General features: G+C 42.4%; 1 protein-coding gene across 1 annotated transcript in view; it reads right to left on the bottom strand.

Moving 5' to 3' along the window:
* med13a (mediator complex subunit 13a) overlaps window positions 1–8816 on the bottom strand; it is a 92483-nt gene extending 83667 nt beyond the window's left edge. The window contains exon 1 of the mRNA XM_020631201.3: window positions 8209–8816. Coding sequence (XP_020486857.1) covers window positions 8209–8274 — 66 coding nt within the window. The 5' untranslated portion in view covers window positions 8275–8816. The remainder of the gene's footprint in view (window positions 1–8208) is intronic.
* Window positions 8817–22036: the final 13220 nt, after the last annotated feature.

Genomic DNA, 22036 nt, shown 5'->3' with positions numbered 1-22036 from the left:
TTCAGGAACTCTTTCCCTTTGTCGGCTGGGTGGTTATATTTGATATTTTCTGTCTGATTTTAACCTAACTCGCTTCCTATGTCTTGAACTTTTTTCTCTTCATGTTTTAAAGGAGCTCTCGACCGTCACAAGAAGAAGATGACACTGAAGAAGGTTTCACATTCGAGACCTGGGCAAGGATCCGAGGAAGCTTGACCACAAAGTCCAATTCATTTGATCAGTGTGAACACAAACATACCGTACACGAGTACAGTGCCTTGAAGAGGTGGTCTCCAGTAGATTCATGTGTACTCGAGTACGGTCCGCAGGAGTTGTGAGCGCATCCATGCTCAAACAAGGAAGTGGACCGCGATATGACGTAATTCTAAAACACCTCCTGTCATTTTAAAAACCATCCAAGTGTCACAGTAAGAGACCAGCTCAACTGCATGGTGGATGTGTGAGTAGGCATCTCAGAAATAACAAAAACATCCACAGTTAACAGTTTGGAAGTGGCCTGTGAGTGGTGGCCAGAAGGATATTACAAATGTGAACGCAGACCAGCGAGGGGGAAGACGGGAGAAATCGTGCTCAGGCATGCTTCCTTGATTTAAGTCAAGGGAAATATAATGTAAAAAAAAAAACAGAATATGCATCACGTTGAAAGTTTCTTTGATACTTTAGGTGGATGAAGAATTTCAGAGGGGCTGCAAACTGAGTCGCCTCTAACAACATTTTCTGAAGCCATATTCAGACTGCTCTGAATGTTGTAATGAGGGGCCGAAGTGATCCCACCTCTCTACCGTCTTCAGATGTAGTGACAAAAGGCATTACAGAGGAGAGACGGTTTCAGCAGAGCCAACAGGGGGAGAGCAGCGCTGTGTGTGTGTGTGTGTGTGTATGTGCATGTGCATGTCTGACTGTGTGTGTATGTGGAGCTCGCACTGTGCCGTGCTCCAACAGCGCTGAAAGGTGATGTGAATTCCCATAGGGCTTTCACACTTGCAGAAAATCTCCTGAAAACTCTTCAGGAAATATCCAGAAATATGCATGTGAAAACAGCTACAGACTGGGCCACCAAAATAACGCTGTTGCATAATCCCTAAGAATGTACACAGACATGATGATGACTGAACTTAGTTAAGAAACTTCTTTTTTTGAGCAGTCTGAAAGGGCCTTCAGTTTACAGGTGAGGTCTTCGTCATTGTTCAGCATTAAAGAGATTTCAACCAGAAGTATAATTATTGGAAGAGGTCTCATTCCTTTTTTCACAAGAAAAAAAAAACTGACCTGGCAAATAAAGCAGCAGTAACCTTGGCTCGGCTTGCGTCTCTTAACTCTTAACCTCTGATGAATAAATCTTTCATACAGCTGAGGTTTTTTTTTTTTTTTAAATGTCTGACTGAGATCATGTTGATTCCAGCGGTGTGAAAGGATGTTTTATCTGTCCATTAGTGTAAAAATAAAACTTCCAAGGTTATAATTTTGAGGAAGATCATTCAGAAAACGTCAGCATCCAGATTTTTGTTGCCCTGCGTTCCCCTGTTGTTACGAATTATTTACTCACACGAGGACGCCGGGTAATGCACGCTGCAATGAATCAGTCCTCAATCTAAGTACAGCAATTAAGCTGTACAGAGAGGCAGTCACAATCTGCACAAATAGATCATTCATTTAATAATCCTTCAAATGCAAATTAACCAAACGACAACGTTGATAATCAGTTAACTGCAATGTATTAAAGACCAAACAATTAAACAAACATCGGCTGTCTCTGCAGGGTAACTTGTAAATCTGATGCACGGCTCATTTATAAAATCACAACGCGTCAATCATCCCTGTCGACATGTTGTCATCAGAGGGTTAAACACTTTAATCAACAGTCAGCCTCATATTAGACAACCTTTCAAATACAGTAGTGGGTGAGAAGTGAGAAATCACTTATAAGCTTCCTGTTATTAAGCCACTGCGGTGCCACTGTACACACACACACACGGCCAACTTTCAAACATCTGACCACATCCTGCGGGCCACGGAAACTTTGACCTGCTTTATTTCGGAGGTTCAGCAGCTGTAGAAGCTTCATCTTGAATACTGATAAACGCTGCTGCAGTGCTGTAAATGTGCGATGAAATAGAGCAGCTACAACAGCTAGTTGATCTGACATTACAGATCTAGTCATCACGTTTCTGCACACAAGTTTCTGTCACTATAGAGCTCAGCGGTGAACGGCCGCCTTTTTAAACTACGCTGGTTCTGGAATTACATTTGGCCGTTCAAATCCTCCGGAGGTTGCCACTTGTTAACACACACAGGTAGCTCGTGGTCAGACTGAATGAATGGGAACCTGGAGAAAATTAACAGGATTTGTATTTCCGGAACCACACGGTAGAGCTCTATTAGGATGTTTGCATTCACACTGCTGTTTCTTTGCCATGAAGCCATTAAAACTAATAATGAATCTTCCCATTAGACTATAAGGCTCAAAAGAATAATTCAATAACTGTGTTTCACAGGTGTTAAAGTGTCACCAAGAGCTGTGTTTTACTGTCAATATGTTCTTATCTTAAGTGACAAATGACTTACGACATTACTCTCTCTTTCTCCCTTGACTGTCCATCCTTTAGATCTTAACAGCATCATCATTAACGGACACTACATCATCAAACTGTCAGCGCCACCTTATTTCCTAATGATCATGACTCTCTGCAGAGATTTAATGAAACGTTAACAGTGTCGGTTTCTCAACAGAGGCTTCAATATGGAAGCTGCAGCGTCAGCAGAGTACAGGATTGATCCTCATCCTCAATAATGTGAAATCTGTTCAATACTGAAAACCAGAAACTAGTGTTGTAGTCAAGACCACACTAACCGAGACAAAAGATTTACCCGAGACCAGAGTGCTCCAAGATAAGACCGAGACATTTAGGAACTGAGACAGAGTCAAGACCATAACCAAGGCAGAGTGAAACTGAGGCAAGATCATGACCATAAATATCACTAAATAAATTGTGCAAGGGGTGTGTCACTTACTTAGACCATTACACGGGGAAAAATTTAAATTAAGTGAAGTTATTTGTTCTTTCAGAGAGAGACATTTTCCTTCTAATCACAGAGATGACGTGGAAACATAGTGATGGTCTTGACTTAAAAGCCAGAGTCCGCCCAGTCTGAGAAAAGACCGAGTAAAAATGCTTTTGTGCCAACGCGAGACCTTCAAAAAGTGGTCTCGAGACTGAGACCAATTTCGAGTATGACAAAACAACCAGAAACTATAAGCAACAATCACCAGTGAAACACTGTTTGATCAATACTTGTTTTGTGTTTGTTACTCATGTACAGTTTTGTGATGTTAAGCACTTTGTAACCTGTTAATACTTAATAGTGCTGATTTTAAAGCTGTGTGAATGTGAGGAGAGAGAGTGGACTGCACCAACACAGACACCACAGCTATCCTGACAGGTATACAAACATGAGAGGAGTGAGACAGTGAGGCTCTGACGCAGCTCTGGAGTCACATGACACTATTTTAATGACGCATCTGAACCTGCTGAGCGTATTTGGGAGAATAAGAGAAAAACCTGTGTGTAGTCACTTTCAATGAAACAGGTCTTTTCCCTGCAAGACTTCAAGCAGCGTCTGTTTTGTTTCTGCAGGAAATAAGCCTAGTGCTTGCTCTGCTGATTCATAGTGGATGTTACTAATGATGCAGGCTGAAAAACGTGTTGATGTAACCAACATTCAACAAACTATGGAACAAAAGAAAATGTGGAAACACGAGAACGTTCCTTTTTGTATTTGCAAATTATCCGCTGCACGCACACAGATGAAGGAAACCTGGGTCTAGAACAGGAAGTCAAAAGCCGTTTTCACATCTGCACTATCTGAAAATATCTTAAGAAACTCAGGAGGCCTGCTCCTGAAATCCTCCTGCCCTGATTCTTCACACATGCACCTCACAGCGGGAGACTTTGTTGGGAGGGATGTCATTCCCTTCTCTCTCTCCCGTTTTCCTACTCTATCCACTGTCCTGTCATACAGGCAAAGACCAAAAATACATCATCCTCTGAACACTGCAGTACCTTTTAATATGATTTCTGAGGTCTTTAAGGGAAATATTTCTTAAACGAGCAATTCCTCTTCTAACAGAGATTTAGCATTTGGGACTCTTAAGTGCTGATTCTTGTTTTATTGAATTAAAAAGCCAGAGGTATACAGTGCTGAAATGAAAGAGTGTACAACACGTGGACCTAGTCTTAGTGACATCAGCCATTCATTTCTCAAGAGGGGTCTTGAAGCCAAAAGATGGCCGTCGCCTAAATGGAAATGCTCTCAACCTTACTTTAAATAAGCCTCCTGGCAAAAGCGCAACACTGCCTCCAACCTGTCAGTCAACTTATCCATGCACCTAATTATGCAAATGTAGGAATAACTCTGATAACAGATCTTTAATATGCAACCTTACGGAGATTATTGGCTTTTGCAGACTGAGCTGACCCTTTTAGCACTTCTGCATCAGCTTCGTTTTTCAACAGCAGAGGTAACCGTTTGATTGAAACGCAAATTGGCACCACTTGAAGTCTGAAACCTTCCGTATGTTTCTTGAAGTCTTGGCCAAAAAGTTGCACGAGAACACACCGCAAAGACTACAGCCGACGGCCAACCACCACGTTCATTCTGCGCATGTGTGAGGGGCAGCGGTAGCTCGTTATGATGCGAGAAGACCATTTTCACACCGCTGTTGCACACCACTCATATTATAGGTAGCATACTAATGGAGAATAAGGTCTGATAAAAAGTTGATAATGCGCTGGCGTTGTCAGCCCTCGGTCTTTTAGTGGAAAAAGAAAAGAAGAGGCGACAAATAAGGAGAAACTGCACTAATAAGTGAAAGCATGGATACTACAGAGGCATGCTCAAGGGGCTTTACGAAACCTGTGTCGAGAGCTGGAGAGAAATGAAACCTCCCAACAGCCAATCAGAGAGATTCCTCTCACCGACCGCCGACACTGATTCAAGTCAAGTCGATTTGGCCAAAAAAAAGGCCGACTGGGGCCGACAGGTAGAGACGCAGCCGGACACACCGCAAAAACTAGGGTGACGATCTCCTCGGTGTGTCAGGGCCTTTAAAAACAATGTTTGGTCTAAATACATTTGATGACATCACACTGTAGACTCCCATCACAAAATACTCTCATGTACTCCTGAGTTTGAGAAGGCAGGACTGAACAGCCCCCTCTGTCAAAAACCAGACACGACAGCACTCCAATCCTCATCAGCAGTATCCGAGAGGCAGACCGCTCTATCAAGGAGAAATGTGCCTTCTGCAGTTGTTCTGTCTGTCCTTTCAAAACAAATTAGTGGCAGCCTGTGTGCAAAAGCAATGAGGAAAAAAAGCAGAGTATTTTCCTTCCTACGTTCATGCTCTCCAGGCTGTGAGTTCGAGTCTGCATCAAACACTTCTGCTGTGAATCTGGAAGATGTTCCCACTGCTGGAGTCTTAATACATGCTTAGGTATGCGGGCAACTGCTTGTGATGCAATAAGAACTTTAAGCTCTTAAATGCCAAAAATCACAGTGCTGCACGAGATAGGAATCTGAGATTAAAGCCACTGGATACATGCAGGAAGCTTTCCTGAGGTGACGCTTACTTGGGGAGGGTGGGGGGGGGGCGGGGTTACAACCCCTGATTTTGCCAGCTGCTCACCTTCCCTGTGGCCACTTTAGGGTTCTGGGTCTCAGTAGGGAACACTGTGTTCAAACAGCTGCCTTCCTGCCTTTCAAGAGATGACACAAGCAACAGGTGAAGCTGCTCAAATCATGCCGCAGATGCTCCTCTGCTAGCAAGTCTCTCTTCTCCTGTCTGTCACCTCTCTCTCTCTCTCTCTCTCTCTCTGATAACCCCCGTCAAGGAGCTGACGTGTGTTTGCATTTTTGAGTTGAGGGAAAAAGCAGCAAACGGGTATTTCTTTTATGTTTTAACAATCATTACAGTTCAAACTAAAAAAAAACAACATATTTTCTCACTTCCTTTGCAACATCTTGCATGTTTCTAAACTATGTCTCATTACATCTCATACTGTGCACATTTTGATTCATATTATTCTGTGAGTTTCCTGACAGTCCGAGTGCTGCTGTTTACTTTTTTTTACTCAAACTTTTCATTTCTCGTCATCCAACACAAACACTAAGACTAATTCTCGTATGTGTAAACCTGCTTGGCCAATCATCCTGAACCTGATTATGCCAGAAAATACAAACTTGAACACACACTCATGGTTAGCTCCAGCCAGTCTCCTTTAAAATGAATGGGGGGGGGGAAAAAAAAGTATGCAACAAGTAGTATCATACTCCAGAGCAGACGATAGTGTAAAACTGAGGGGGGGGGGGAGTTGGGTACCACATTGTGCTCACATTCTTTCACCATAAAACCACAAAGTGGAGTCTGTTCTGCGGGTGAGTCATAACAGCAGTGGTGTTATGCTTAGTCTCAGCGTGCAGGAAAATGTCAGCCAGACAGGCACAGCACCACGACTACCAGCCTCCACCTCGCCTGGCCACTGTGCACTGAGCGCTGCCTTCAAGTGCTGTCGTAAACATTATAATTACCAGTTCAGCACACAACAATCGACCCAACTAAGTAGTATTGAGAGAGCGGGGATTTTCCTGCAATGAAATGTTACCTTTAGGGGGGGGTCGGACAGCTTGGAGGCGGTGTCAATTGGTAATACAAGCTGTGTAGTATTTCAGTACCTTGTTGTTTTTCTACAACATTACTGCCGGTGCATTTCTACTCTTAGCTTCACTTTGACCACTTTTTTTTTTTTAAATCAACAAATCATTCCAGGTGTGATGCTTTTTTCTTTTACTTTCACTAAGAGTTGCACTTCAGCGTTTAGCAACAAATCAATTCAACAACTTCCAACTCTGGTAACTGGATGTTCAGAGTAGCATTACACACTTTGGCTGACCTACCGGGGAAATTGTTGTTAAGCCTGCTGACAAGCCAATTAACTGCGACAACAAACACATTCAGACCATGTTCTTGATTATCCGACCAGGGGGAGGAACTGTACACTCCAGCAACACCTCCACCTGTGCTTTTAGTGACTTTAAAGTGAAGGAAACACAGGGTCTGTTTATCTCTCCGGGGGGGGGGGGGGGGGGGGTTAAAGAATACCTGTGAATTGAAAGTGAGTAGGAGCACGACCACAACTATTCTGGGAACTATCAGCTGGCCACAACTGTCAATATGATGCTGAGAAGTAGATCCTGAGGCAGACAAGCCAGGGGGAAGTATTACCTCTTTAGTCTTTATAGTAGTAAAGTAAGTGTTGCTAGATGTGCAGAAACCTTCATGTTAGCAATGCCCAGGAATGCAGCTTTGCCAGAGATTATATAATCAGCCTGGGGCATGTGCCCTACTTGGTGTGAATACTAGCAAATGAAGTCCAAGGAGATTAGGCCAGTGACAAACAAGATGATGACATATTACATAAATAATAAAAAAAAAAAAACCCTATGCAAACAAATACTGTGAACGCAACAATCGTGTTGCAGAAAAAGGAGGGCTTTGCGAGCACAACATGAAGGGACGAGCTGTGCAAGTTGGGCACTCCTGCAGGAGTTGTCAGTGCTAAATAAAAATAAAGTGATATTTCGCAGTCAAAGCACACAGTGGTTCCCAAACTTAACTGTGCAGAGTGGAGGAGTGAGGAGGTGTTTGCTGTTCTTCATATAACATAGTGGAAATGTAATGAGAGCGAGATAGCAAGTTAATAATAAACACGGCGGCGAGGCGAAAGAGGAGAAAGTGCTACAACAAGTTAACTTACAAGGGACACACATTTGTGCTTTTTCCTTTCTTTTCTTTTTTGGCAGCAAAATGCACAACAGTTATTTCGTGCAAACAATGCGATGTGTTGCAGAGAAGTGTATTAAATGAAGCTTAACCTTGAGTGTTTGTGTAGCGAAAAGGAAAACGGAAATTAGCAGAAGGGACATGAAAAGGGAGAGAGAGGGTGTTTTAAGTAGGTGACAAGGTGTTAAAAGCAGAGAAGCGAGGTAATAATAGCGAAGTAGGGTAGCTTGTTGTCCTGAAATGATGTCAGCTAGACAGGGCCGTAAGCCTACAGCTAAGCTCCTATCAACTGATGCCTGTGTGGCTAACGTTAGCTTAGCTTCAGCTAGTTAAAAATGGCTGCTTTCCTTTAGTTTTAAATCTCTTACCAGACAGAATAGATTGGAATGGCAATCCTCCAAGCTGGCCCCGTTTGGTACATAACAAGAACTCATCCTTTCTTCACTGATATGTCCAACTCTCCATCATTTCACGTCCAGGGAAAATGAAGATACAATTCAAAGGGAATCCAAAAAAAAAAAAAAAAAAAAAAAAAAAAAAAAGGAGATGTGCAGGTCTTAAATATTTTTTTGCAACATTTGGCTACAGGAGAGTTAATTCAACAACCTCCCCGTGTGGAGCGAAGAAAACAGAGTCTCTCTATGTGGACATTTCCCACAAAAGCACACAGGAAGCTTTACAAAAAAAATGTTCATAAAACAAAAAAAAAGAAAAAGGAGAGCAAAGAAGCAACTCTCCCCCCTCCCCCTTGGCCCTAAAACGGTCTCTTGCTTTTAAAAAAAAAAATAAAAAATAAAAACCCTCGTCCTGTGTTACTCCTCCATCGCAGAAATTAGTCTAAAAGCGAAACGCATCCCGTATAAAAACTCTCGAAATGTGCCATCGGGCTATATTTTAACCACCGATTCGATCATTTTCTCAGCCTCTCGGTTCCTGTTGGTTTCCATTTGAATTCATGGATTCCTTTCTTTAATGGCGGCCACAGGGACAACTCTGCCTTCCACAGCCTATTGGCTCATTCGTGGTCAAAAGCTGCGTCAAGCTACGTGAAGACACGGCGACACAAATCACAAAGCGAGGAGGCTCTTCCGGCAAATTAAAACCAAACAAGGGATAAGACACATAAGATAAGACACCAGATAAGCTTCAGTGACCTGCCACTACTGGGGGTAAAAGCTGCAGTAGCTGATCCAGGGTTAAAGAAAAAGGTAATTAAGTGATGCACAAAATACAACAAACAACAATAAAATACGCCACCTCTCTCTTATAAAAATCCCTTAAAAGTTTGTTCATGCAAAGACAATTGCACGACAAAATGTTTGAAGCATATTGTGTATGCCGTTTATTCTAAAAAAATATATATACATAGACCTAGTTGGATTGCAAATTGTTTAAAACAGCGGTTCTCAACTGGTGGGCCGGGACCCAGAGGTGGGTCACGGAGCCATTTTTGGTGGGTCTGGAACAAAATTTCTGTATAAAAAAGTCTGTGTAGCGCTTTTTAAACATGTCTTTTAAAATCAGTTTCTTAATTCTCTTCTCTTTTTTTTTTTTTTTTTTTTTTTTTTTTCACAGATTGAGGTCCAAACGGCACAATTTTTCAGTAAATAAATCTGATTGGCTGAAAATTATCACAAATTTGGGTCCCAATTTTTAACAGTTCAACAATTCACTTAGCAGACGCTTTTATCCAAAGCGACGTACATCAGAGAGTAAGTACAACACAAGCAAGGGTCTAGAAAAAAGGGAACAATGTCAGGAAGAGCAAACAATCAGCTTTGCGTCTGATTGGACACACAGGTGCTGACAGGAAGTGACCAGAGGCAAAGTACAACATTGAGGGCCGTTCTTGAGAGCTCTAATCAGTATAGAAACCATCTTATAAGTCATCGTTATCAAACAAAAACAATCGTCATCATCAATAATGTCGAGACCATCATCATTAAGTTAGTAGGTATTCATGTCATCATTTTAACAGAGGAAGGTGGTGGGTCCTGATGCTATTTTCTGCAGCCTGGACTATATATTAAGAGGTTTTATTATAATAATAATTATAATAAATTTTATTTAGAAAACACTTTCCTGGAAGTGAAAGACACTGTCATTCACAGAAAGAAAAGGAAAGTTTAAGACAACATAGTAAGAACAATCTAACAACAAAGCAATGTTACACACATCCATTATGAGTGTAAGGATAAACAGCGTTTTTAAAAAAAGATATAAAAGGACATCTTGATAGAATAAATGTAGATATAAATTTAATATGACCCGAGTTAACGGTGACAGATACATGCTGGGATGACAGGACTGTATTTTTTATCTTATTTCATGTTTAATTTAATTTTGGAAACACAAATATATACGATTAAATGATTAATTTTCCTTTTTCAAGTATTTTTTTAAATCACAAAACAGATTCAGCCTCGTTATTATCGTCTTGGTTTTATTTTGAAAGTCCCACCTAGGTGTTCCGTGTTGTACAGTGGTTGACTTGACACTGTCGTGGTCATGAGGACTGTAATAACACAAGACTGATAGGTATTGCCGCCAGGCCGGCGCAAGTGGCGCTGCTGAGCAACAGATTTTTGTTACCAATGATCAAACCTCACAAACTCGCTCACTTACACAGTGCACCACCTAGCGCATGTGATGCTGCACTTGCACTAAGTGCAACAGAAGATACATTGATTCGCCCTTTGTTTTGTTTTATTTCAATCAAATTCAATCGCTTGACCTCATTTTCACAGCGTGTGGCTCAAGTGAGATATGAGAGCATTTAAATCAAACAGTTTTTGAATGCATGAAGGGAAGGGGAAACCCTGACAGAGGAAAATAAAAGCAGGAGTTACATTAGGAGAACATGCTGAGAACACACTTTGATAGCCTAATATAAGAATTAGTTTATATTTCGACACATTTATTAAAAGAAAATGGATGTGCAAGTGTGCTTCAAAAGCTGGCAATAAGAACATACAAATAAAACCTTGAACTTACTTTATTTATCCCAAAGGGAACTCTCTGGTTTACACTCTGATATTGAGAGACATGCTTCTAACACACACACATACCCTGTAACACACACACATGTTCAAACAGGACCAAGGGTTTGCATCATTTTTCAGTCTGCATAGGGTATACTCACTTCCAAATCCCCTCTGATTCCCACCATTGATTGATTGACAATAATCCTGCAAAAAAAAAAATCCAAGGACGGTGAAGGGATGATCCTCCCTACTCTGTCTCTAATTGGCTCATAGCACTAACTAAATGTGCATGTTACATGTTAAATTACATGTCACCATTTATAACTGGACGGGCCACTTAAAAAAAAAAAATTTTTTAGGGGAAACTTAAGAGTACAGTATACCCACTTCTTTAGACATCACTACACCACTGGACATGCATTAGTGGAGAAGTGTAAGAGTGGGGCTGCAGCTACTCAGGGAGCACGCCAGAGCTGTTTGGGGTCTGTTGTCTTGCTCAAGGGCACCTCGGAAATACTCAAGAAAGTGACCTGACACCTCTTCAGCAACCACTCTGTCATCTGCACATGGACTTGAACCAGCGATCATCTGGTTCCCAATTGAAGTCCCTACAGACTGAGATACTACTGATAGTATATTTACAAAAATTAAATAAATGGACTTGATCATGTATATTTCTTTTCTCGTCTTCTGACTCCTCAAAGTGCTTTTACACTGCAGGTCACACCTACACATTCACACACTGATGGTAGAGGCTGCTGAGTAAAGAGACCATCAGAAGTAACTAATCCAGTCATACACACGGTTAATGTCTTAACCAAGGACACATCGGACATGTGGCTGCAGGAGGCTGGGGATCGAAACCACCAACCATCTTGTTGAGAGACGACCGACTGTGCTGCTGAGTCACAGCCGCCCCTGTGGGAAAATAATAAATGAACCAACATATATTCAAAGTCATTAGACAACAATGTTAAGTTTCTATTTTTTAAACTTTGACCTAGTTATAGTATTATTTTGTGATATAACTTCACATATGTGTGTATTTGTTTACATGTTGAGGATGAGGAAAGAGCATCAACTATCAACCAGACAATAATCATCAGGATGTTATCTGCGTGTTTTCTTTTTTTGTATCCAAATAAGTCCTCAAACTGCTTAAACCAGATGGATGTACAATAATTTTAACAAAAGATTAATCTCTGATCTCTACTTTAAGCGTCCAGACTTAAAGGGCTTCATTCAAGGGTAGGCTATCATATTGTATCACGTTGTATAGGTATCATGACAGTATGGTATGCTAACAAATCTACCAACGTGATCTTATGGTGATGTACTGTATCATATCATACCATTCTCAACTGACTTACTATATTGCATAGTAATATATTTCTTTTTGTTGTGTGGGGCTGTGTTTTATTGTATCCTGTTGTACCTTTTCATATTTCCTGTTTGAAATGCTTAAAGTAAGAGCTGGGAAAATTAGGCCATAAAGGTGGAGTTGACAGGAGGCCCCCGGGGGCAGAAAACAACTGGCAGCAACTCAAACGCAGCTCAATGCTGATCGAGTCGTGAAGGTGTGGCAGCCTGGAGAGTGATTACGCTGAATCAAAGAGCAACATGTGAAGGGATTGTTTTGTTCAACGCATTTTTGGAGGATTCTTTACAAACATCAATCATTATTTGTTATCCGATTCATAGCAAGTGTCATCTAGAGACGTTTTGCAAAAGAGCACATGCAGGAAGGATTTCTCGGGTTCCTGTTGTCCACACTTCCTTGCCGCTGAGGTGGAGGTCGGAGCAGGCCGTGCATGAATGAGGACAGCGGTGGTTGTGAGGACAACAAAGTCCGATGATGGTTGCTGGGCGCCGGGCAGTGGTTGTGGGGACTACACAGTCCGACGGTGGGGGCTGGGATGACAAAGTCCGATGATGGTGGCTGGGCGTCAGGGACTTTGGGTGGTAGTAGTGCCAGATCACGTTGCGACACCTGAAGGCCCCGTACTCTTTCCTCCATCATTAACACTCAGGGATCACACTTCAATCCAATCCAATCACGCATCCGTCCTTCACATGATAAACAAGAGAAATATTCCAGATCCTGCAAAGATGTGTTAATAATGCGAGCGCTTTAAAGTAATTACCAAAACAAATTGACAACAAGAGTTCTGTGCTTGTGTTGAGCCGTCTCCCAGGCCCTGCGACATCCGCTTTTTTTTGTCTTTCATCTGATCCCAGTGGAGTGAGCAGCTTTCTCAACCTTAAATCTCCCCACAGGAATGAATGATCATCTCAGAGTTTGCTTCCCACGCTTTATCATCGCTCTCCTTGATAGGAAATAAAAACAATTGTGGTGTGATACCATCTGTATAGGATTGTTTAACAGAAGAAAAAAAACACACACACACATCTAATAGCACAGCCGATGAGCACAGTTGTCATAGCAGGGTAACTAATGTGAAATCCAGATTGCTATCATATCTGCTGATGGTTTTCTCTCACTTATCTCCCGCTCCCTCTTATCTGAGTCCCACAGAGACAGTCTGTCATATATATTGTATCCCAGCAGCACTACTCAAGAATACTGGGGAAATGAGAGTGTAAGATAGTTCGAAGTTGGCCAACTGCTCTTTTGACATTTGATTTGACATGCTCTGTGGTCCCTGCCATTCTGTGCTGTGGGAGCGTGTGCCGGAGGGCCCCGTCTCGCTGTTGTGTGACTAAATCCTGCATGAGAAAGTGAATAATAAATCTGTGGTTTAGCCGGAGAAAGAGAGACCATGTGCTGAATTTAATAAGTTAGACACCAAAACAAAGATGCATTGGACAGAGAATCAGAGTCGTCATATTGAACCATCATCACACCTCGTTGCATCGTACCACATCACATGGCATCATATCGTATGGTGTCGTATCATGTCGTATCGTGTGAATATTAATTGACGAATCCTGAGTGACTAGAGGGGGCTTTGGAGCCCCATCAGATGAAGCCTCCATGCTGGAAATGACGTCTCAGCCTAACTTTCAGTCAACCTAACGACAGGCTGAGAGCTGGAGCTGAGGCGGGTTGACAAACCGTTACACCGCACCCGCCTGTCAATCATGTCAGCTACGCGCCTTGCTGTGAAAAACTCTTATCCTTCATCAAATCTACCTGGAAGGGGTCTCCTTAAAGTTGAGTGTGCCCAGAAAACATCCAATGTGAGGCGTCCAGGAGGCCTCCTAATCAGATGCCTGAACCACCTCAACTGTTTCCTCTCAATGCAAAGGAGTAGCGGCTCTACCCTTGTTTTGTTCTCGTGTTTTTTATAAAGAGTCTTGATGCAGCATTTTCATCTATTTACACTCTGTTTATCTCTGATTAATACGTCTAAAGAAAACAGTACTGTCATCCAGTCATAAGAAAATAAAAAGCATGAACTATAGTGCAAGTATCATTTAAATGCATCATATTTCAGACATTAGTCCTACACTCAAAGTAGCATGATCACTTCTGTGTTTGTCCTATGGCTGTAGACACGGGGCAGGAGACAGGATGAGCGGCGCTGCTGCTGAAGGATCATGAGAATCATGTGAAAGAGCTTTCTGTAAATCAATAAAATTGACCACACAGACAGGAAATGTTCTCTCTCCTCCACCAGCAGACACAGCTGAGACATCCAGCAGTTAAGAGCACGACTCCGAGGTCCAGAGTTCAACAGCGTAATATGTGTTTACAGAGGCTAAGTGCTAATGTCCCATTGTTGGCCTCTGCAGAGCAGGAATAGTTATGAAGAGGGTCAACAAGCGGTGCCGTGTACAAATAAAGCAGCCCTTCTCCCTGCCGTCTTGTTAAATCTTACACAGATATGCACCTCCCTGCCCCCTAACACTCACAAACAAATCACAACATGACCTTTTTATTCAAAGCATCAACAAACCTGCAAAGATGAATTAAGGAGAGCTTTTGAATTTAATGAGAAGAAGCACTTATTCCATCCATTTACTCTCATTGTGGCACTTGGACCTGACTGCAAAGTTATTAAAATGTTGAATAAAAGCTACTTGAGATTCAAGGTTGTGTCTGAATTCAAATAATATTATGTTTAAAGAACCACACGGCCAGAATATAAATATAGCTCACATTATAAAGTGCATTAAATTGAGTATTTACTGTATCATGGGTCATATCCTCCATTTCTTTTAATAGCACTTTTGTAATCAACAACAAAAAAAGGGAAAATAAATATTAATAAGAGTCCCCTTTTGCCTTTTTCTCAGTAAACAAGAAACAGTGTCTAACATAGTCAGGCAGGAAAATCACTCTGAATTGGGGCGCCGATCGGGCTGGCGGTGATGTTGCGCGCCCCAAGTATGGAGGCAATAGTCCTCATTGCAGCGGCAGTGGGTTCAAACACAGAGAACATCATTCATTACATAAATATACAGATATGAGTTAAGCTTGCATAATTGTTAGAAATATTTTTAGGAATGTCAGTAATATTCTTGTACATGCACAACAGGTAAAAGTGTCTGCTTCTTTTTCATGCTGCATTCAACACTTCTTAAAGATACCGACAACTCCTCTAATCGATCTGTGAAGAATAAACTTTAGAATAACTAGTAAACAAAAACATAGAAAATCCTTTCAGATCTGACATGAATGGCTGGTAGTTTGAGGCCTACAGGTACAGAAGATGTTGCTGCCTTGCTGTGATGGTCTTATCTTCATCAAATCTTTTTTCGGGGCCTATTTGCAAGTTTTAGGTGCACAGTGGAAAAAAACAGTATCTCCAGCCTCTAAGTCACACTATAACCCACTCTCATGCCACTGTAAAAACAGCCTCAACCCGAATAGGAACCTCCCAGCCCCTCCCACCTACAGACACAAGCACTGAGAAGCCAAATTGAGAGTTCTTGGTGTGACAGAGTGGGGGCAGCCCCTGGTCATTAGCCTGAGAGGGCTGCAGAGTGCTGAGCATGCAGAGAGGCTGGCTCCATGCCGCCAGCCTCCATCTGAGCAGCCGGGCAGAGTACGTAAAAGACTCGCTGAGTGTGAGGTCAGGCAGAGCAGAATGTGAACCACAAGAAGAAGAAAAAAAAAGCCATAGTGCCGTGCTTGTTTTGCTGGTCAACGAGTCGTTACAGCATGAAAGAATAATGTGTTTGCTTGTCTGTACAGGGGATGGATAAACTTCAGCTCTCTGTCAGCTGACACCTGCTCAAATCCAAACTCTGCAGCCTGCTTTGTAACAGGAGCAGAGAGCTACAGCACGAGTCTCTTCAGAACGACGTCAAACAGTGTTATTCAGGAGCAGTTAGGCAGAGAGCGCCTCTTTGTTGAATCCCTCCTCTGGTTAAATAGTGTGAAGTGCTTGTCAGCTTGGTTGTTGCAACAATGCTTTGCTTCTCTATCTGTGGGTGAGGTCTGGGGTGAGGTCTGACTGCCATGTTCCCGCCCTTAATGGAGCTGTGGGGTGAGTTTGTTCGGGTGCTGGGTGCTGCCCTGGTGCGTTCAGGAACATTCCAGGAGCACAAATAAAGCCGTAGCTGTGTGCCTTTTGTTGCACTGCTGACTAGACAAGAGCCTTTTTCCTGCAGGGCTGCTGCCTTTAAAAAGATGAAGTCGTGCATCCCCGCTGGTAAATGATCTGACACACTTTTTCCTGCTGCAGTCTTTTTCACAAGCCCTTGTTGTTAGGCTGTCGTTGTTATTCTCCCTCTGCCTTCCCGCCTTCTCCCTCCCTCCTCTCCCTCCTCTCTTTCATACACTTTTGCTCACACATTGCAAGCAGATGGAGGGGAAAAAAAGGTGTCTGTATCAAAGATATTTCCTCCTCCTTCTTAAGCAGCCTTCCACCCCGCAGAAGCAGCATGGGATTAATAAATTCAATATGAATTGAAGGCTAATGAAATGTGCACCCCCACCTCCTCTCCCTCCTGACTGCCAGGCGCTGGGAAGGAAGGCTGAGCTCCTTGAGACCCGGCAGAGAGGGAGAGAGAAAGAGAGAATGAGATCATTGTCACAATTACACCATCAAAAGCAACAGTCAGCAGAACCATAAAACTGGCCCCACTGTCAGGAGGCTGACCTGGGTGACTGGATGCAACATGCCTGGCATTCTTCTGTGACACGGTGCTTTGTCATTTTCTTTACGGTGACACAGAGGGACGGGCCGCATCCCTGACGGCAGCTTTCCCAATGTGATTCAGGGAGGTGTAACAATGCAGGTTTACGATGTCTGCCTTTTTGTGGAGTAAGGTCTCCAGAACATGCAGGAATATTTGTTGTAATGGTTTCTTGCTTTCAAAAATGAAATAAAGACGCATGCAAAGGCATTCACAGCACGTTTCTCAGACTCACAGAACTGTCATGGCAGTGTCTATTGAATGACATACAGAAGCAAACCACTTAGGCCAAAAATCCTGCAAGGTTAATGCAAAACGACACCTCGGAATAGGCTTTTTAAAAATATGATGTTTTCATTTATTTTCAACAGGGACTATCCCATATCTTGCACAACGGTCCTGTATTGTTTGTCTCATTTATCATCCCCTTATGCCACTTTAAACCCCTTTCAACACAAGCACTCCTGGCTGTGGAAACGCAAGCACGATCGGGGTTTACTGCATACCAAACTATTTTGATCCAAAACGGACTACCTGGTGGAAACAGGGCTTAAGTGAACTTTCTACTATGTTACAAATGATAGTTTCTCAGAGCATTTAATGTTGTAGGGTTAACGTAACTTTACATTTGGTTTGGCGCCCTTGGGGTCTCATAAAGATGCTGAAGGAAACTTTGTGCCCCTGTGTTTGAGGCTGAGGAATGTAAAAAAAGTGTTGATATTTTAAACTTTTGGAAAAGGATGGTTAGTTCTCCAGAGCGGGTATAAATATTCATCATGAAAGTTTTCATCTATAAAACCGAAAAAGAATATGCAAGAGGCTTCACCCAGTGTCAGTTACATGAAGATATTGCATTCTATGTTAAATCCTGACTGTTGGATTCTGGCAGCTTGTGCAGTAGTAAAGGACACGGCAGCCACAGGAAATACATCCAGGGTTTGCGGACGCTGCAGTTTCCCTGCCACCCATATGGACTGCTGCAATTAGATCAAAAACAGAAGCGGAGAGAGATACAGGCAGACAGAAGGAGAGATAGGGAGACGGAGCAGGAGGGAGCAGTGAGACAGAGAGCTATGGGGGTGTTCGAGTTCAACTCAAGGGCATGCCGAGGGGAGAAGGTCAAGAGCAGGGCTGTTGATGCGGTGAAGCCCGTGTGCAACCATGTTTCCAATTAGAGCAGCCTGAGCTCCTAATTGTTTAATGGGAGGCTGTGTGTGGGACGGAGGAAGCTCAGTGTGTTCTCCTGCTCAGCTGATTGATATAGAGGCCTGTTTACACCACCCATAGGCCTCTTCTTGTCATGATAAGATTTCATTGCCCCATCAGCGCCGCCACCATCACAAATCAGCACCCGAACCCCCTCCCTCTCATCCAACACTGCCCCCTTGGCTTCCTGCATTGAGCTCATTACATTAGATGATCATGCTGGAAAAAGTGCAGCACATGCAGAAATGTGTGCGTTAAAGTATCGCTGTGACTGATGGATGTGGTCAAGCCGTATTTCAAACAAACAACACATGTTAGACTATAGTCATTTAACTCGTCAGGTCCGAGTCCCAATTCAATTTCAGGCTCGTAAATGTCAAAGTGTGAGTTCAAGATCGACGCCCAAGGCTGAGAAACAAGTGGGGTCAACTCCAGATTATTTATTGTATTGATTAAGAACCTGATGAATGGAGGGATACATGTTTAATAAAAGGACTCAACGCCCTCATCATGGTCCAGTCTTAATCATTTGTAGTGGCGATTCTGCCTTGCCTGTTGACAGGCAGCGCCTCTGATCGTTTGACCTGCGGTTATGTAACTATGATTTGTGCTTAAATACTGTACATATAAATGAAAAATGCCAAGTGAGAAGACATTTTTAATATGTATTAATTCCAAATCCTAAATCCTTATAAGAGGAACAATTATATATACGAATAAACAGACATTTTTGAAAACAGATACTACAGTGCATTTTAATTAAAATTATAATCAAGAAAATTGTATCAACTTGTTTAAGAATGTATACATTGTCTTTTTATTACCCCTAAATTTTAAATAATTTATTGTCATTACCTTGTATAAGTGCAATTAACATAAACAAATGACTAAAATGAAAATGAAAGAGTGTGTACCCACCCATCCATCCACCCACCCATCCATCCATCCTTGGATCCTTGTATCCATGCATCCATTCATCCATGAATCCATCCATCCATGCATCCATCCACAGGGAAATAAACAAAAACACCCTGCGAAGGATCGAGCGCGGCACACTCATCAACATTTTATGAGCTGTCAGTCAATATTCATGAGCGGGTTTTATTTGAACATACTGGTTACTGGTCAATAAGTTTACCAAGAGCAGCAGCCAAGGCCTCTGTAAACATCCTCCTCCCTGCAGAGAATACTGACGGATACAGTTTCCTCCTCAGCTCGCTGATCAATACACACTGTACACTAAATCTCTTGTAGATGTACAGAACCACACACTAATGACTCCTCCTTATTAACACTGAACAGAACTGACAGCCTGGTAAGGACTGGAGTGTACATTTCTATTAATGCATGCAGTAATACTGTGAGCATGTCGTTACACGCTCCGTGCAAGCCAAGCAGGTAGTTTGATACACAATATAAGCTGCCAGGAAGACATCCGTCTGTACTGCAAGAGGATTGTGAGTGTGTGTCTGTGTGTATGTGTGTGTGTGGAGGCATCAATGTACATGCAGATATATGTGCTCCGAGTCATTATTCATGCTGCAATATGCCATAAATACTCTCAACATAGCACACTCACGTCGCACAGTGATCACTTGCTCAACACTCATGCATTATGCATGTCTGCATCTGTGTCTCACATCTACCGTGCACAATGTCTGTTCTGAGGGGAAATATTGTTGGCACGCTGTAATGTGTGCGATCAGCTTGCAGCATTTCCTGCACTATAAGGGATTTATTAGACTAAAGCTCAGAGTGTTGAGATGTGTTGTCTTTGATGCCTGGTGTCCAGAAATTAGTACATTTGCATTCTTGTTTTAAGGAATGCATTTGATTGTTCTGTCCAGGTGTGGTAAAACTTGACGGACCCTGCATGGACATGGTGTTGGAAAAATCTGAAAAAAGAGCGTCCTACTGGACAATTTCACTCTAAAGCTCCCTTAAGTCAAAACAGCAAACAGCAATGTGTGCACAACCCATGTACAGAGGCCAAAGCCCTCAAGAGCGATCAGCTCTGGTTCAAATCTGACCTGTGGCTCCTTTCCCTCATCTCAATCCCCACTCTCTCTCTCTCTCCTCGATTTCTGACTCTATCCACTGTCCTATATCCAAATAAAGGAATTCAAGCCCAAAAAAAAAAAGAACAGCAATTTGGAAAGTGTTAATATCAGTCATGACTTGCCAGGTTGAAATACTTGACAAAATATTAAGCAAAAAAAAAAAAGATTGCCAGAGTAAATGTTGGAATGAACCCAAAAACTTCTCACTACGAGACGTGCATCTCACCTTCACAAGACCAATTTGATCTGATTCCATTTTCTAGTAGTGTTCTAGTCAAGACGACGCTAACCGCGACCAAGACATACCAGAGACTAGAGTTCTCCAAAACCAGGACAAGACCAAGACATTAAGTAATCAACACCCAGTCAAGACCAAGGCAGGGCGAGACCGAGACAAGACCAAGACCATAAATATCAGTGAAAAATCAACATCTTGTGTGTAGGGGGCGTGTCACTCACATAAACCGCAACACAGATAAGGTTGCGGCTGTAACTGGGGGATAAAAATCTAATTATTAAAGAACTGAAGTGATTTTATCTTTTGGAAAGAGCTGTTTTCCTTCTAATCACAGTAATGAAGTGGAAAAATAGCCAATCAGTGGTGGTCTTGATTTAAAAGCCGGAGTCCACCCAGAGACAGAGACAAGACCTAGACCTTGAAAAAGTGGACTCGAGTCTCGAGACAAGAACCGATTTTGAGTACTACAACAATGTTAATGCTGAACTCTTGTCTGGTTAAAGCCTAAAAAAAAAAAACTATTTTAATCCCAGTAACAAATCTAAATGTTTACATAAAAGGTCAGATAAACCAGGATTACATGTTGCAAAGTTTTGAATCTTGTAAACACATGTGAGATTCAATGTTTCTTGTCAAGCTTCCGTTTCCTGATCTTAAGATGAGACATGTCAGTTTATCTGCAGCTTGTGACAGCTTCAAAACGGCTGTATGCATAGCTGAAAGTGTTATCGTTTAGTGTCAAATGGTTCTTAAATACACTTGACTAAAGGAGAGCGTTTGGCTGAGGGTATTTGGTTTGCAAATCAGACATGCCCTCACATGTTCAAGAGCTTCACGATGGCTCTTTAGAAGGGCACAGCTGGCTGAGTTCACTTCATCATCGTCATCATTGTCATCACTGCAGCTCCCCGTGTCAACAGGTAGCTCAGACAACATCATTATATTTACGTGAGCCTCGCTATAATAGATGACAGCTGATAAGACTCTGCTGTAATCTCTTTGTGCTCCTATTGATCAGAGATAAACATCTGACCGCCACAGAGCCTCCGTGTTCATGTGGTCTGAGGACATATTAAAAGCTTTTATTGTACTCCCGGCACCTCCATCCACTGGGTTAGTAACACACACACGTACACGGACACACACACACACACACACACACACACACACACACAGTTTTCTTTCTGATGTGTGTGTGAGATTGCCTCAGTGTGGGATGAATGGCGGTGGATATTGGCCAACTTCTCGGTCTCTCTGTGGACTTCTTAAAGGTATAATATGTGGAATTTTATTACAGAGAAATCCGTAATTTTATAGTTGTAAAGGGACGTGTCTCACAGAATGTTTGTCATTGCCAAGGAATCACAGGACGTTACGTCAAAGACCGCTGCACAAGCAAGCGGGAATGTACTGTTGCTGTATGAGCTGCTGTGATAAAAACGTCATGTAAATGATACTCAGACACGTTACCTCGTCTGTAAACATATTCTCTTCCTCAGGTTGGTTTCACCCGGTCTTCTTCACTACAGTCTAGTCAGAGTTCGTTTTCATTGGGGATGGGGGTGGAGTAGCAGAGAGAATCACTCCCATGATTCCCCGC

The sequence above is a fragment of the Labrus bergylta genome, chromosome 14 (assembly GCF_963930695.1).
Source record: "Labrus bergylta chromosome 14, fLabBer1.1, whole genome shotgun sequence".
NCBI lineage: Eukaryota > Metazoa > Chordata > Actinopteri > Labriformes > Labridae > Labrus > Labrus bergylta.
The sequence above is the reverse complement of the archived record's forward strand: the minus strand, read 5'-3'. Positions and strand labels throughout refer to the sequence as shown.